The 16234-nt window shown below is 40.8% G+C and overlaps 1 protein-coding gene across 1 annotated transcript in view; it reads left to right on the top strand.

The window, feature by feature from the left end:
• LOC145353036 (collagen alpha-6(VI) chain-like) overlaps window positions 1-16234 on the top strand; it is a 138674-nt gene that overhangs the window by 100055 nt on the left and 22385 nt on the right. Inside the window, exons 26-32 of the mRNA XM_080203359.1 lie at window positions 775-810; window positions 893-955; window positions 6640-6702; window positions 9030-9065; window positions 9169-9205; window positions 14095-14109; window positions 15613-16106. Coding sequence (XP_080059485.1) covers window positions 775-810; window positions 893-955; window positions 6640-6702; window positions 9030-9065; window positions 9169-9205; window positions 14095-14109; window positions 15613-16106 — 744 coding nt within the window. The remainder of the gene's footprint in view (window positions 1-774; window positions 811-892; window positions 956-6639; window positions 6703-9029; window positions 9066-9168; window positions 9206-14094; window positions 14110-15612; window positions 16107-16234) is intronic.

Genomic DNA, 16234 nt, shown 5'->3' with positions numbered 1-16234 from the left:
TGATCCTTAAATGTGGTATATAATGATAGATACAAACCAACATATACCTTTTTTAATTGTGAACAATGTCAGAGATCCCAAATAATTAAAGATCATGGAGGGAGCCAGTGTTTGTGATTTACGCACACACACCCCAGACACGGTTTCTTTCTTTGCAGGCCACTGAAAATGCATGGCTGCCAAACTAACAGAAGAAGAGGGCGCAACAGTCAAAAGACAAGGAAATCCTCCGTACCCAGCCTTATTTATATGACGTCCACTTCCATTCGTTCCTAATGAGGAAGCATGAAAATCCCAGAGAATAGAATCATGGTGGTTTACAGCATGGAAATAGGTCCTTTGGCTCAACTAGTCCATGCTGCCCAGTTTTTACCACTAAGCTAGCCCCAAGTCCCCATGTTTGGCCCATAGCTCTCTATACCAATCTCACCCATGTAACTGTCGAAATGCTTTCTAAAAGACAAAATTGTACCTGCCTCTACTACCGCCTCTGGCAGCTCGTTCCAGACGTTCACCACCCTCTGAAGTGTGAGGACACTCAACATAATGGATTTCTGGTCCATATTTCCTTAGCTTTGGAAGTGAACATTCTTCAGTACAATGATCAGGCAAATCAACCTTTCCAACTTACAGCTTGGATTGAATAGTTCATATCTAATATTTACTAATAATATGGTATAACTAAATATTACAGTGTAAAATAATTAATAGAATTAGTGATGGTAGAATTCACATATGCATGGACTGAAATGACTGCTTTTAAATTTGTTTTAGGGAGGACGAGGAAATCCTGGAAATGTTGGCCCACAGGTAACTATCACAATTTCTGTTGCCTTACATTTTGTAGCAACAATGTAACATTTTGGTTAACCTGTATTTGTCTATCGTTTAGGGAGACGACGGAGAACCTGGAGTTCCTGGTAATGAAGGACAAAAAGGGATAAGAGGTCGTAGGGTAGGATTTGTCTTTAAGTTATTCTCAACTTGTTTGACTCAGGTCCTCAAAGATGCAGAGTTTGAAAAGTCTGAAGAATCTTATTTTCTGCTTTTTGCATGGTCTCTTACCAAAATTAGGAAATGTCTATAAACTTTTTCTTTCTCTTGCGAGTCCAATCAACCTAGGTGGATATACTCCTATTCCAGCTCTAGTTGACTTCTTGGCCATATTATTTTCTCTTACCTCAAATGAGGCTCCCAAATTGGGCAATATTTAATGGAGACGAAGGGTGGTTGGGGGAGGGGGGGGAGTGGGTCTTGTCAGCCAGCTTCATCACTTTTTGAGAGACCTGCCACATTAGGTGCAAATCAGGCATTTAACTGGACAGCAGCAGGTCTTCTCTGGGACCAAAGACCCCCAGCGAACCATCAAGAGCCACCAGCCATGCAAAGGTTGCCAGCAGCTTTTCAGCAATGTCATTGGGGAAGTACTGGTTGCTACCCACCAAAGGCCTAGAATTACTAAAGACCCAGGTACCATCTGAGTGATGGCGAGAGCAAAATTTGTGTAGTCAGGAGTCACAGAGAAAGGGGGACTGGCAGCAAGGACTTGGGGGGGTGCGGGGCGGTGGTGGGATTGATTTTCAGCAGCCCGCACCCATTTCCTCAGTCAAGCACTGAGATCAGAGTTTGCTTTTCATGCTTCTACTTGATGGCCCTGATTTTACTGGCACGCCCGCCCAGAAATCAGGGTGGGCGAGGCTCACAGAATGGCATTCTCCATTGGCCTCGGGCGCAATCTTACGAACCTCAGGCTCAGGTGCCAGTAAAATTCTGGCCGATGAGTCTGCTGCCCACTACTGGATTAAACGTAGCAACATAGAAACTACAGATAGGTCATCTGGCCCTTCAAGCCTGCTCTGCCATTCATTCTGATCATGGCTGATTATCAGTTTCAATATCCTGATCCCCCCCCCTTGCCTCCCCCATTTCCCTTGATCCCTTTGGCCCCTAGAGCTATACCTAATTTCATCTTGAAACCAGGCAACGTTTTGGGCTCATCTACTTTCTGTGGTAGTGAATTCCACAGATTCACCATTCTCTAGATGAAGAAATTTCTCCTCACCTCAGTCCTAAAGCATTTACCCCTCATCCTCAAACTTTGACGCCTAGTTCTGGTTAATAATAGCGGTAATGGAATGAGGTATGAACATAATCAGAATAGAGGCAGGGAGGGAGCATTGTCCCCACTTACCACCCTCCCACCTGATTCAATCATGCCCCACCTCTCAGCTCACCAACTGGGACAGCACTATCTCTCAACAAAAGCTGTTGAAAAATCTTTGCTTTTTTTGTAAATCTCAGTCACTTCTCTTCCCCTCAATGGTATTTAACACTCAAGAAAGCCTAAAGCTATCCAAAGCTTGAATATTGTTTCTATTCTGTAAAGCACTTTTTGTACTTCTATCACACCCTGTCCAGGGTACAAGAAAAGAATCTGATGAAGGGTCATCCAGCCTCGAAATGTTGGCTCTATTCTCTCTTCACAGATGCTGTCAAACCTGTGGAGATTTTCCAACATTTTCTGTTTTTGTTACAAGAAAAGACTTGTTGTCCACCAGATAATCTTTCTCCTATTTCTAGTCTCCATTTTCTCTCTGGTACAAGTATCAAATTTTCGTTTCACTGTCATGACTGTGGATATTAGTCATCTGAACTTTGTCCTAATGTTCCTCCAAATCTGCCACATTACAATTCTCCACCAATCTGTCCATTGTTTCGAAATGGATGCTCATTAATCTGACAGTTGCTCTGATTCATTGACGTTAAAACTGTGCAACATTTTGTTTCCCTCAATTTTCTATTTTTACCCTATTTTAACAGCCCTGTACAGCTTCACCTAATTAGTAATACTTTTCCTCATGCTGTCATGTTTTTCAACATTGCTGTACCATGGGCATTGGCATTTCAGCTAAGTTCCTCAACAATAAGGGCAGCCACAATAGTTTACCTTCCTTCAGCTCCTATTTCTAATATTTTGATCCTGTTCCTGCACCACAATTAACCAGATCACAGAATCACAGACTAACACGGTGCAGAAGAGGCCCTTCGGCCCATCGAGGCTGCACCGATGCACGAAATGTCTTGACTTGCCCACCTTAGCCCACTTGCCAGCACTTGGCCCATAGCCTTGAATGTTATGGCGTGCCAAGTACTCATCCAGATACTTTTGAAGGATGTGAGGCATCCTGCCTCCACTACCCTGCCAGGTAGTACACTCCAGACACTCCTGTTTAAACACTCACAGGCTGCCAGCACCAGTGAGTTTATTTAACAACCTGTTTATAGAATAACTGGCACAGATCAGTTGTTGAAATGTCTTACTCGGCCAACCTTTTGATCTTCCGGACAAAATAGCACGCAAAAAGTTACCATACAATATAATGTACTTAGATTTCCTAAAACAACATTCAATCTGGCTCCATGTGAAACCTAAGCAGAAACTGAATGAAGGGAATTATTTATTTACTTATTAGTGTCACAAGTAGGCTTACATTAGTACTGCAATGAAGTTACTGTAAAAATCTCCTGGTTGTCACACTCCGGCACCTGTTCGGGTACACTGAGGAAGAATTTAGCATGGCCAATGCAACTAAACAGCATGTCTTTTGGACTGTGGGAGAAACTGGAGCACCTGGAGGAAATGCATACAGAGACTGGGAGAATGAGCTAACTCAGCACAGACAGTGACCCAAGACGGGAATCGAACCTGGGTCTCTGGCGTTGTGAGGCAGCGGTGCTAACCATTGTGCCATATGGAAGTAGAAAAGCAGCTGGTGAAACAAAAGCACTTGTAGGATTGAAATGGGTTGTAGGTAAAAATTATTGGATGGAAACCTAGAGGTTGATACTAAAACTCTCAGAGTTTCAGATCTATAGCAGTGACTTGGATTTAATGTCCATTGCCATGACAAAGGATATATGAAAAGAGCAAGATGATATTTGTTAATAGGCAGTTGTTGATAATATTTATTCCAGACAAGTGGAAGTTAGTATTGGAAGGAGGTATGGTGCTAGATCTTACAGGAATATAGTTCAAAGCGAAATTGGAAGGAATTTGGAATTCACAGTGAATTTAACACAGAGAAATTGATAAATATACATCACCTATGGGGAGTCCTCACCTGTCTATTAAAAAGTCACGTTTGTGTGCTTATGATTTCTCACTCATTAATTTTAATGGATGTTCAATTGTGTGTAACACGTATCTGCAATTCAGAAAGAGACTGACTGAGGCTTCCTGTTATTGTAATGTTGATTTGACATCAGTGATGGGGTTAGGACAGGAGACATTTTACACCCAAGAAGAGTTTGGGCTGGGGATGGGTAGGAAGTAAACATTTAAAAAAAAATCTTAAGCAGAACACAACCAATCTCACTGCTGTCTAGTTCTGGTCTTAACAGAGTCAGGATTAGGGCCCCACACATGGGCCTCCTGAAATCTTCTCACCTGATCTCTAGTCTCCCCAGAGAAAGATTTCCCTCAACCTTTCCCTGGACCCATCCACAATCATCACCCCTGATCTAATTGGGTCCACTCATCAATGTTCCTGCAATCTCTCCTTCCACCCCTCCCCTTGCATCCAGCCTCTACATCCCTCCCTTGCACACGGCCTCTTCGTCCCTCTCTCCCACCCGGTCTCTTCATCCCTCCTCTCTGCTCCCCCATGCAGTCTAGTGCTGTCTGCTAGCTGAATCAGTTTTTATATAATGTTGTATTATTTCTAAGTGGCTAGGAAATTAATGTATTATGTGTAAGTGTTTCAGGGGGCACATGTCACAACTGCACTCAAGACTGAAGTGATGTTTACGTACCCAGTTCAATCTGGGTCTTTTGAACAGGCATGATGTGGGTATGCCGGCGTTGGACTGGCGTAAACACAGTAAAAAGTCTGACAACACCAGGTTTTAGTCCAACCTATTTATTTGATAATATACTCGCAAGCTTTCGAGGGGTTACCCTCTTCGTCAGGTGAATGGAGAGTTCTGGCCTCAGACAGAGCATATAAAGCACAGACAGTTTAGAGATTACTGATTAAAATGCGAATCCTTACACCTAACCTGCTGTTCAAGACCTGAAGTGGCTGATAATGTGAGTGGTAGGAGCACTGATCACAGTTTAAAGAGATGTGTATTGTCTCCAGACAGTACAGTAAGTGAGGTTTTGCAAACCCAGGCAAGTCACGGGGGTTACAGATAGTGCGACATGAACCCAAGATCCCTGTTGAGACCGTCCTCATGTGTGCGGAACTTGGCTATCAGTCTCTGCTCAGCGACTCTGCGCTGTCGTGTGTCGTGAAGGCCGCCTTGGAGAATGCTTACCTTCGGGTAAGCATTCTCCAAGGCGGCCTTCACGACACACGACAGCGCAGAGTCGCTGAGCAGAGACTGATAGCCAAGTTCCGCACACATGAGGACGGTCTCAACAGGGATCTTGGGTTCATGTCGCACTATCTGTAACCCCCGTGACTTGCCTGGGTTTGCAAAACCTCACTTACTGTACTGTCTGGAGACAATACACATCTCTTTAAACTGTGATCAGTGCTCCTACCACTCACATTATCAGCCACTTCAGGTCTTGAACAGCAGGTTAGGTGTAAGGATTCGCATTTTAATCAGTAATCTCTAAACTGTCTGTGCTTTATATGCTCTGTCTGAGGCCAGAACTCTCCATTCACCTGACGAAGAGGGTAACCCCTCGAAAGCTTGCGAGTATATTATCAAATAAATAGGTTGGACTAAAACCTGGTGTTGTCAGACTTTTTACTCTTTTGAACAGGACAGCACGGCAAAATGTTTCTGATCTTTACAGACTGAAAGTGTGAGGATTAACAATATCTGTGGACCAAAAGACAACAAAAACACACAGCAACAGTAGAGCAGGAATAAACATAGCAAACTGAAAGCCAAATTCTATTGCTAAGCCATAAATTGGAGGTTCCATCTGATAAAAATATGAGATATTCAAAATGTATTAATTAGTTAAATCCAGAACACCAGTTCAACTTAACTAATGAGAGCAGGACGACGGGGAATATGCTACAGCTACTCAAAGGTCAGTTTAGAACTGATTTAGGAAAGAATGCTTCAGGCATAAAGTAATACATAGTTAAACAATTCTTCTGGACACTCCAGTGGCAACATAAGTCTTACATATATTCACTCAAGGGACAGATGAGATGTTGTGTGGCTGAGTTATTTGTCCTGGGTGAATAAGCTAAGGTGAGGTCAAAGTTTTTAAAAAAATCATTGTAAATGTTAAAAAGGAAAACTTGCACAAATACTTCACCAATACTTTTCAAAAAACATCCATGTAAAGGACATTTCAATGGGGCATGGATCTCAGGTGGCCACTCCTGAATATGGTGATGTGGTTATTGAACTTTAGACAATTCTAATAATATGTCAGACCATGGTTACACTAAGGAGAAGTTAAATCATCAGTTGTTCTGGAAACCTCATTAAAACATCCTGTGTCAAAGAGTTATGAAATGTTTACGAATGTTGCCAATCCTGAAATGAAATTTGTTAGCAAGTTATAGTCACAGCTGCTGTCCACTTGTAAAACTGTTTATAATTATGAATGATTTGTGTTTGATAAAGTTTCAAGTTAAATAATGTGATTTTTAAAATCATTTTTAGGGTTTCTCTGGTCCTTCTGGTGATCCTGGTGATGCAGGCATGATTGGATATCCTGGAGAAAGGGTAAGATGCATTCCACAAAATGAGAAATCAGTCCTAAAAGTAATGTGCTGATTAATAACAAGATAGTTGCCACTGAACATCAAAATAAAAATGCATTATCTGCAATAAGGGTGCTTGGTACTGTTACAAAGAGTGATCTATGTTTGTTATTCTTACTCTCAATGGTTTTGTACTTTACTTCCCCCAGCTGAACCACATGTGAAAAAAAAGTACTTTTAAAAGACCAGTGGTGACTTTTAGTATTTCATTCATTCATGCACGATCCCAAGGCAGGTCCTTGGTTCATTGTCTCCTGCTGCTTCATCCTGAGCTGTTTTCTTGGCAGCTTTTTTCATGGTGGTTTGTGCTGCCCCTATCTCACCCGCTGTGGGAATCATAGTGGGTGGGACAGAAAATTCAGCAGATCATTTAAAGGTCTTTTGAGCTCAGGCGGGGATTTCCAGTCTTGGGGCATGCGCAGCTGGGGAATCCCACTCATGGGGTGTGAAATATGGATCTGTGGAACTGCTACAAAAGCGGGGTGTGTTGTGCTACCAGCTGCTGCCAGCTTAGCCAATGCGGGGCATCATCAATGGAGAAGGGTACTCATGGTGCAACCCTGCTAGTACTCAAAGCAATACCATTTTGCAATCATGATGCCATATGCCTGAACTGGCTTCTGAATGCTCATTTCCCAAATTTGGACCGTGTAGTTCCTTTCAACAAATTTTGGAGGCCACTCACCAAAGACCAAGCACTTCGCTACAAGCTGGGTCCTGCATAAACCTTACTGAGAGGCACCTGACTTGCAGATCAGCTCATTTTGAAGAACTTCTGCTGTTGCAAAGTGTCTGAAAATACTCTGGAATTGACTTTGGATATGTTATGTTGAGCTCTGGGATTAGGCAGGGAGTGTTATTGCATCCACACAGGGAGAGCAGAGAAGTAGGTGTCCATACAGGTTTGATTTGATTAGATTTATTACTGTCACATGTATTAGTATATAGTGAAAAATATTGTTTTTTGCACGCTATACAGACAAAGCATACTGTTCATAGAGAAGGAAACAACAGAGTTCGGAATGTAGTGTTACAGTCATAGCTAAGGTGTAGAGAAAGATCAACTTAATGCAAGTTAAGTCCATTCAAAAGTCTGACAGCAGCAGGGAAGAAGCTGTTCTTGAGGTTGGTTGGTACGTGACCTCAGACTTTTGTATCTTTTTCCCGAAGAAAGAAGGTGGACAAGAGAATGTCCGGGATGCGTGAGGTCCTTAATTTTGCTGGCTGCTTTGCCGAGGTAGCAGTAAGTGTCGGCAGAGTCAATGGATGGGAGGCTGGTTTACGTGATGGACTGGGCTACATTTACGACCTTTTGTAGTTCCTTGCAGTTTTAGGCAGAGCAGGAGCCATACCAAGCTGTGATACAACCAGAAAGAATGCTTTCTATGGTGCATCTGTAAAAGTTGGTGAGAGTTTATAGCTGACATGCCAAATTTCCTTAGTCTTCTGAGAAAGGAGAGGCATTGGTGGGCTTTTTTAACTACCGTGTCGGCATGGAGGGAACCAGGACAGGTTGTTGATGATCTGGATACCTGAAAAGGAGCTGGAATTAACAGTGTCCTCTAGTCTGCAAGACAACAGAGAGACAGAGCTGAGACTTCAGTGCAGGCCACCTGCATGTTCAATAATAGTGACAGGAGGCTGTCTGGCTGGCCAGCTAATGCACCTTGCATTTCAGAATGCATCCCTAAGAGTCACCTCACTGAGTGTCCTGTGGCAAAACTCACCTGCAACTTCACCCCCTTGTGAGCTGACATGCCAACTACCCATTATCATTGGCCTAGCTGCAATTGATACATAACATGCGATTCACCTTAAGCCAAAGCCAACTCTATACTATCGTCCAGGCTTTGTTCCGTGCCAGCACCTGAGCTGCCAAGTGTCAAGTCAAGGAACAATTCTTTCATCGATGCCATGCTGTTGCTCTCTCCCTCTCTGTCTCTCTCTCTTGCCTCCCTCATGGGTCTGTTGTGAAGGGACAGTGTGGCAATTCCTGGATACCTGAAAGCAGAAAATCAGGAGTGTGGGAAGGAAAAGATGGGGCAAGAAACAAAATGTTCATGGTGATATATCTTTAAATTCAAATTTAATCTTTAAATTAAGTTTAAATTTCACCAACTGCCATGGTGTGATTTTGTGGAATTTGGACCCATAACTCCAGTGCATTAGCCAGGGGCTAATCTGGTGACAATGACCAGTGCTCCACCATCTCCCCACAAAATATAAATAAATAAGAATGAAAAAAAAATGTAATTTTTAAACAAGATTTATTTATCCTTTTCTTTACAGGGCCAGAAAGGACCTCCAGGCCATGCATCAGAAACGGTTCGTAGCTTACTACACACACAAAACATAAACTCTACTGACATGGTCTAATTGTTGGTTTTATCTAAAGTTTATTTGCAAACTTTTCTCATCTTCATTGCAGTCTTGTGACCTTGTTGCATATATACGGGAGAACTGCGGTAAGTAACGGCTCTTTTTGTTTCTTATTAGTGATTTGAAGTCCCTGAATAAAATTGGAAAACTTGAGGAACATATTGTACTTGATGGTTTTCGTGGAAAAGGGAAACCAAGTTTTTTCATGTTTCTTGAGATATTGATGGCCACATTTCTATCTTTAAACTTTACAACTAAGTTTTCCAATAACTATTTAAATCCCTAGATAATTTTTAAATAAAATTTAAGAATTGCATTAGAGATTGGGGTGAGTGCAGTGATCAGACACTGTTCCCTCTTCTCGATTTAGAGGTAAATTTGAGGCACGGTGGCACAGTGATTAGCACTGCTACCTCACAGCACCAAGGAACCAGGTTTGATGCCGGCCTAGGGTAACTAACTGTCAGTGTGGAGTTTGCACATTCTCTTTGCATCTGCATGGGCTCCTCCAGAGACATGGAGATGTGCAGACAAGGTTGATTGGCCATGTTAAATTGCCCCTTAGTGTCAGGGGGATTAGCAAGGTAAACATGTGGGGTTACAGGGATAAAGCCAGGGTGGAGTAGTTTTCAGTGCAAGCTTGATGGGCTAAATGTACTAAGTACTTCTGTACTTAGGAATTATATAATTCAATGATAAATTGATAAAAGGTATGGTTGCTAGCTTTAAGGCTTCTGTGCAAAATTATCTCAGCCATTCTATTCACTTCCTGATAGATATGGTCATCAGTACACACTACCCTAACCTGGCACTGAATTGGTCAATGGATGTATTCAGTTTAGGCAATGCAAAATATTACATGATTTCATTCAGAAGTGCTGGATGCTGACACTGAAAAATTGCAGGCGAATGGCAAAAACTGGGAGAAAAGCAAGATGGTGATGTGCTCCAATGCACTCCTACCACAAGCACAATATTCTCTCCCTCACCACACCTCAGACAGCACACCATTCCTGCCTGTTGATGGTGGTCCCAAGGACACCAGTATTGAGCCTTCAACCCTGAATATCCAAAAATGGAAACTGTTCTTCTCCCCAGTACTAAAATTCCTCGCATCAATGGTTACAACGCCCACCAAAACATCATTTAAAAATATATTGGCAGGAATTTTACCTTCCTGCCCACCACAGGAATCGGAGCGGGCAAGGGGCGGACAATGGGAAGGAGCATTTTAGATGTCCAGATCAGCAAAAACTTATTTTGCGGACACTATAGTTAAGAAAACCCACCAGCGTCTCTACTTTTTTAGGAGACTAAGGAAATTTGGCATGTTCGCTGTAACTCTCACTAACTTCAATAGATGCTTCATAGAAAGACTTCTTTCCAGTTGTATCACAGCTTGGTACGGCTCCTGCCCTGAAAAAGACTGCTAGAAACTGAAAAGGGTAATGAACGAAGTCCAGTCCATCACTCAAACCATTAACTCCCATCCAATAACACTGTCTTCATATCCTCTGCCTTGGAAAAGCAACCAAGGACCCCACGCACCACAGACATATTCTGTTCCAACTTCTTTTGTTGGGGAGAAAGATACAAAAGTCTGACATCATGTACCAGTCAATTCAAAAACAGTTTCTTTTCTGCTGCCATCAGACTTTTGAGTGGACCTACCTCACATTAAGTTGATCTTTCACTGTACCCTAGTTATGTCTGTAACACTACATTTTGCGCTCTCTCCTAAAAATCCCAGCTATAGCCTTGTTTAATAAAGCTAGTAAATAACTAAACTGTGTAGCAGAAGATTCAATGTTTAGCTTCTGTCAGCTGGGATTGCAGTTATTTCAGCCTGAAGCAGAATTTAGCAATTGAATGGTCATATTTTAATCAATGCTAACAACAATCTAGTGAATCAATTGAATTATTCCTAACCAACCTACATCACCTAACTAGTCAAAGAGTTTGAGATTGGCATGTGGCTGTTTTATTTAAGGACATGCTTAACATTAAAACATTTTTGTATTAATGGTCAAATGAAAGGGAGATATTTAAGATTGCAAAAACTACTGAAGAATTAACCTCTTACTACATGCCATCACAGTTTGGGTGAGAGTAAAAGACCAGAGAGTGAGAAAAATAATGGAAATTCAAGGAGGTCAGTTTGGATTCATGCTTGGAAGAAGCATCATTGATGCAATATTTGTTTGAGACAAATGGCAGAGAAGTATCAGGAAAGTCAATAGAACACGAAGACTGTATTCATCAACTTAGAAAAGATCTCTGACCAGATGTCTAGGGTGGAAATCCAGAGACGTGCTGGAATTTGTGGAATCTCTGAGAGGGAGATATGACTATTACCTGGCATGTATAAGTAGTGCCAGACCAGAATAAAAAGCAGTGGGGGGAGAGTAAGATTTGAACCCAAAGTTGGATTGCACTCAAGATCAGCATTGATTCCCTTTCTCTTCTTGATTGTCATGGATGTTCTAACTGAGCAAGTGAGATTCAAAGGGTCATGGTCAATGATGTTCATGGATGACGTTGAGCTATGTGATGGGGATGATGTGAATATAGCTGAGTAGCTGGAAAACTGGAGAAAAACACTGGAAGACAGAATTCTGAAGATCAGCACAACCAAAGAGTTAATATATGGACTGTAAGTTTGAGCCTAATGAAAAGGATCAGAGTGAAGGTGTAAAGATTATTTGTGAAGACTTGCCAATCAGTACTTGGATTGTGGAATAGGTGACTGACAGGAGGAAATGGAGGAGACTGATCAACCGACAGTGTGGTGACCCCAAGTAACATGGGGAAAGACAAAAGAAAAATAAAGATTAACATTGTGCCAATGGTGCATTATTTGAACAGAAATCCATGATCCATCATAATGGAGAGAATCTCATAGCAGATAACAAAAATTGGTTGATAAGGTTCCATTCGACAGCAGTTAGATTGTCTTTTCCCAGTATTTTGTTTGCATTTTATGAAGTTGTCAGTTTATTGCACTTTTATTATGAGCAAAAATAGTCTTTTAGATCTGGAAGAAAATATTACGGATTTTTTTCCCCCATATTATTCTTTTTTCCTTCCATCCCCCCACCTGTTCATTTCCCGACCCAACCTCACCTTCTGTGAATCAGCCCAAGAATAATTGGTAACATAGATACTAGCAACAACAAATAATTAGAATCTCCTGTACCACTGATATACATTAAGGTGTTAATGCCCCTGATGGAGAAATGCTAAAACAAAAACATTTCAGTCTGACATTATTTCTCTATTCCAAAAAAGTCTGAAAATCAGTGTTTTTAGGCTGGAAGATGCTTAAAAAATTATATTAAGGCAAAAGTGTTACTCATGACCAAAGGGGTTGATAGGGAGATAGAGAGAAATATTCTTATTGGCCGGCAAGTCCAGAACAAGGGTGATAACATTCAAGTTAGGAAATCTTGAAAATACTTTCCTAAAAAGCTATTATGGTTCGATCAGCAAACACTGGGATCACTTGAGGAATAGAGAGATGCTTAAGCAGTCAGTGTTGTCATCAAGAAATGTTTTTGAACCTGTAAGCACCAAAACGCCTGACCAATCTTGTTGTAGCCATAAATGTCTCCACGGAAGCAACTAGCGATGAACTACCTGTGCCAGAAGAGGTATCCATTATTGCAGTTCCTGTTAATGTCAATCTTGTGGCAACATCTCAGACCATTCTGCAAGAAACTGAAAGCCCCCTCAAAGACTCAATTCTTATTTGTCCAATTCATATATATGTTATATATATAGATGGGAATCTCAGCACTGTCCATGTTGATAGGATTTTTCCATCCCACTGCAGTGAACAGAGACTTGGCCTGGCTGCCAATTCTTGAACTTCGCTGCAACGGGAGCATAGTTTGAACAGCAGGTAAGACCACGCCAGAAATGTTTATTTAGAATTTAGGATTGAATAACTTAATTATTGAGGATTGTATAGAGGGATTAAAAGGGAGGGATGTGGTGATTGTCCCTTTAAAGGAATAAAAGCAGAATAAGGGTCACCTGGTGTAGGGAACCACTGGGGACTCAGAGTAGGTACTCACCCCATGGATGGAGCCCTCTTAGGCCAGAGACATGTAGAGAGCAAACTGCAGTCATGTCACTATTGAACAATTCTTATTAATAAATCCTTCTCTTGTTCATTAACAATGTATCTAAAAATGCATCTTTACAGCTGCTCACTGTTTTAACCAGCAGAACTAATGAAGAAGCCACCAGAATGCCCATTTCAATTATAAATTGAGTAGTCAATGAATTAGGAATGAAAAGAACTCAATGAAACAAAAAAATTACAAGCAAGTGAAAAAAAAATTAGTGTATTCTTGTCTTCTCTCCAAAATGTACACTTTTTAATCACATCTCTATCAGCAGTGGTGAAATTCTAGATTTTGTGGACTGCTGTCATTCTTCTGTCATGATTCTCCAATGGATAAAGTCAAATTTAAAGGGCAAATTGGACCTTGATCTCTTTCCATCTTTAGAAAATAGAGAGCCTTGCATTTGCATCATGTTTTCTCAAATTCCTTAGTCAAGAACTGATTAAATACAAGAAATGCAAAAAAAAATTAGAATGATCTGCAGCATCAAGGCTAAACTCAATGTGCCGTTTGTACCAGTGTGTACCGATCAGCCATCTATATCAATCTCAATGCTAAATACTAATTTAAAAGTGACCAAAATACAGTATTCAAGACTGCAGACCATCAAGCCAGTTTGTAAGCAGGTTTTCCCTCATGGTAGCTGAATTAAGATTCCTGACACTTTACAATCCCAAGTATTGAAATGAATTTAAAACTGCAAACCCACTTTTATAATGTGGCATTCTGGAGTTGCAATGGTTAGACTATTGATTATTTTTTCATTGCAAACAAACAGGTAAAAATGAAAATAAGTGTTACCTTGAAATTTTAATCATTAATTTTGCTTTCTGTTTTTCTTTTAGCTTGTTGTTCACAAAGTAAGTAATCTTTACAGAGTTTTGCAAACTGAAATATTTTCCATTCCTTTGATTGTTGTCCTCGCTTGCTTGAATATGTGATATTGTTACAAACCCAGCTGGTGTTACTATTGGATGGGAAGATTGCAGAATGGAATGCTGTCTCAAAAGAATGTAACTTTTACTGTTTTTAGTAAATGTGGAGGAATAGATTCACAGGACTGGTAATTGGTTTTAAGAACAAGAAAACATGAAGTTTGATTGTAATCCTTCACATGTGTAAACTGTTTTCGAAAATACTACCCTACTCTCAACCAAATGACTGATGCCACTCAACTGATTTTCTGTAGATTTCTTTCACAATACCCCCCAAGATCATTGTCACATGAGGGTTTCCGAAATCCATTCCCAAAACAACAAGCTTTAAAAACTTTCTTCAAACAGTGTTTTCCATCAGCCATTTGCATTAAAAGTCCACTTCAGATGATCAAATTATGCACTATGCTTCAAATGAAGCTTCCACTCCACTTTTAACAAGGAATCCAGCACCAGGTATTCTACCTCTTTAGTCAGTCTTCCTTTACCTTGAATTGCAACGTGCATCCAAAATTCTATACAAACTCGGACTCATTCTCCAACAGAATATTACTGCTTCAAATGTTAGAAATAAAGATACCACACCTTATGATGGCTTCAGATATGACGCATATCTGTCGCCAACCTCATCAGCTCTTCTCTTCCCAGGTCTGACTTTGACCTCCATGAACAGTACCTTGTTCTCAAGGCACTTTCTCTTTGATTCTTTTTACTTGAACATTACTGGAGCTTCTTTTCCATTTCCTGGTAGCTAGAACTAACTGTTATTTAGCTCCCCTGGAGCTTGTTTTTGTGCACTTCATTGTATGGCTTTTCTACTTATAGCAGAACTATGAGAGCTGCCTTCTCACTCACTCACCTAGTTTCAACTGCAATATTAAACTCAAAAAAGCTTTTTTACCCTAAAGTGCCCCTTGTTACTAATCAATGACTTTATACTTTCTCAGCTTGATTACTGTGCAGTCAGCACATTCTCCCCACGTTTACTTGGGCTTCCTCTGCGTTCCTCCTAAAGATGTGCTGGTTAGGAGCATTGGCCATACCAAATTCTCCCTCAGTATATCCAAACAGGTGCCGAAGTGAGGCAATGAAGGGATCTTCACAGTAACTTCATTGCAGTGTTAATGTAAGCCTACTTGTGACACTAATAAATAAACTTAAAAACTTACTTTTCACACTGTAATCCTCTCTAAGCACAAGAGAGACACAGTTTAACAAAGATCAAATCTCGTACAGAAGATATAAACACTTCTGTACAAGATTAATTTAACTATAGATTTACCCTTCCTCACACAGCAACACCAAAGTAAACCTGCTTAAAGTTATGCATTATTTCTAATATTTAACAATGCAGATATAGATCAATTAAAACTACCTATATTTTCCTGACAATGTTTTTAAGTATTTTGATTTGTTGCATTGTTCCAGGAAAAGGAGTATGCCCTGCATACCCCACAGAGCTGGCGTTCGCTCTGGACATGTCTTCAGATGTTACGTTAGCCATATTTGAAAGGATGAAAGGAATTGTTATTAAATTCCTGGAGGACATTGGCATCGCTGAAAGCAACTGTCCCACGGGGGCCCGCGTGGCGCTGCTTACATATGATAATCAAGCAAGGCCATTTATTCGATTTTCAGCCTTTAAGAAAAAGCACTTACTACTGAAGGAAATAGAGGGACTAAGGCACGAACGGTCAACCAATAAGCGGAATATCGGCAATGGTATGCAATTTGTTGCGAGAAATACTTTTAAGCGATTTCGCAATGGTGCCCTTGTGAAGAAAATCGCTGTGTTTATCACTAATGGAGGATCCCAGGACACTGAGGCTATAACTGCAGCTGCCACTCAATTCAGTGCTTCTGGTATCACTCCAGTCATCATCTCCTTTAAGAACATCCCAGAAATCGAACGAGCTATACCGGTGAGGAAAACTTATATATATGTTCTGCAAAGGGTGTACGTTTAGTTGGAATTATAAGCTGCAAGACATGCATAATTTTAGAGCAACATATTTTTGATGGATGACCTAAATAGAGTCAATGGTGACCA

This window comes from Carcharhinus amblyrhynchos, chromosome 2 (genome assembly GCF_965287045.1).
Source record: "Carcharhinus amblyrhynchos chromosome 2, sCarAmb.v2.hapA, whole genome shotgun sequence".
NCBI lineage: Eukaryota > Metazoa > Chordata > Chondrichthyes > Carcharhiniformes > Carcharhinidae > Carcharhinus > Carcharhinus amblyrhynchos.
Note: the sequence above shows the minus strand (reverse complement) of the source record. Positions and strands in the feature narration are given on the sequence as shown.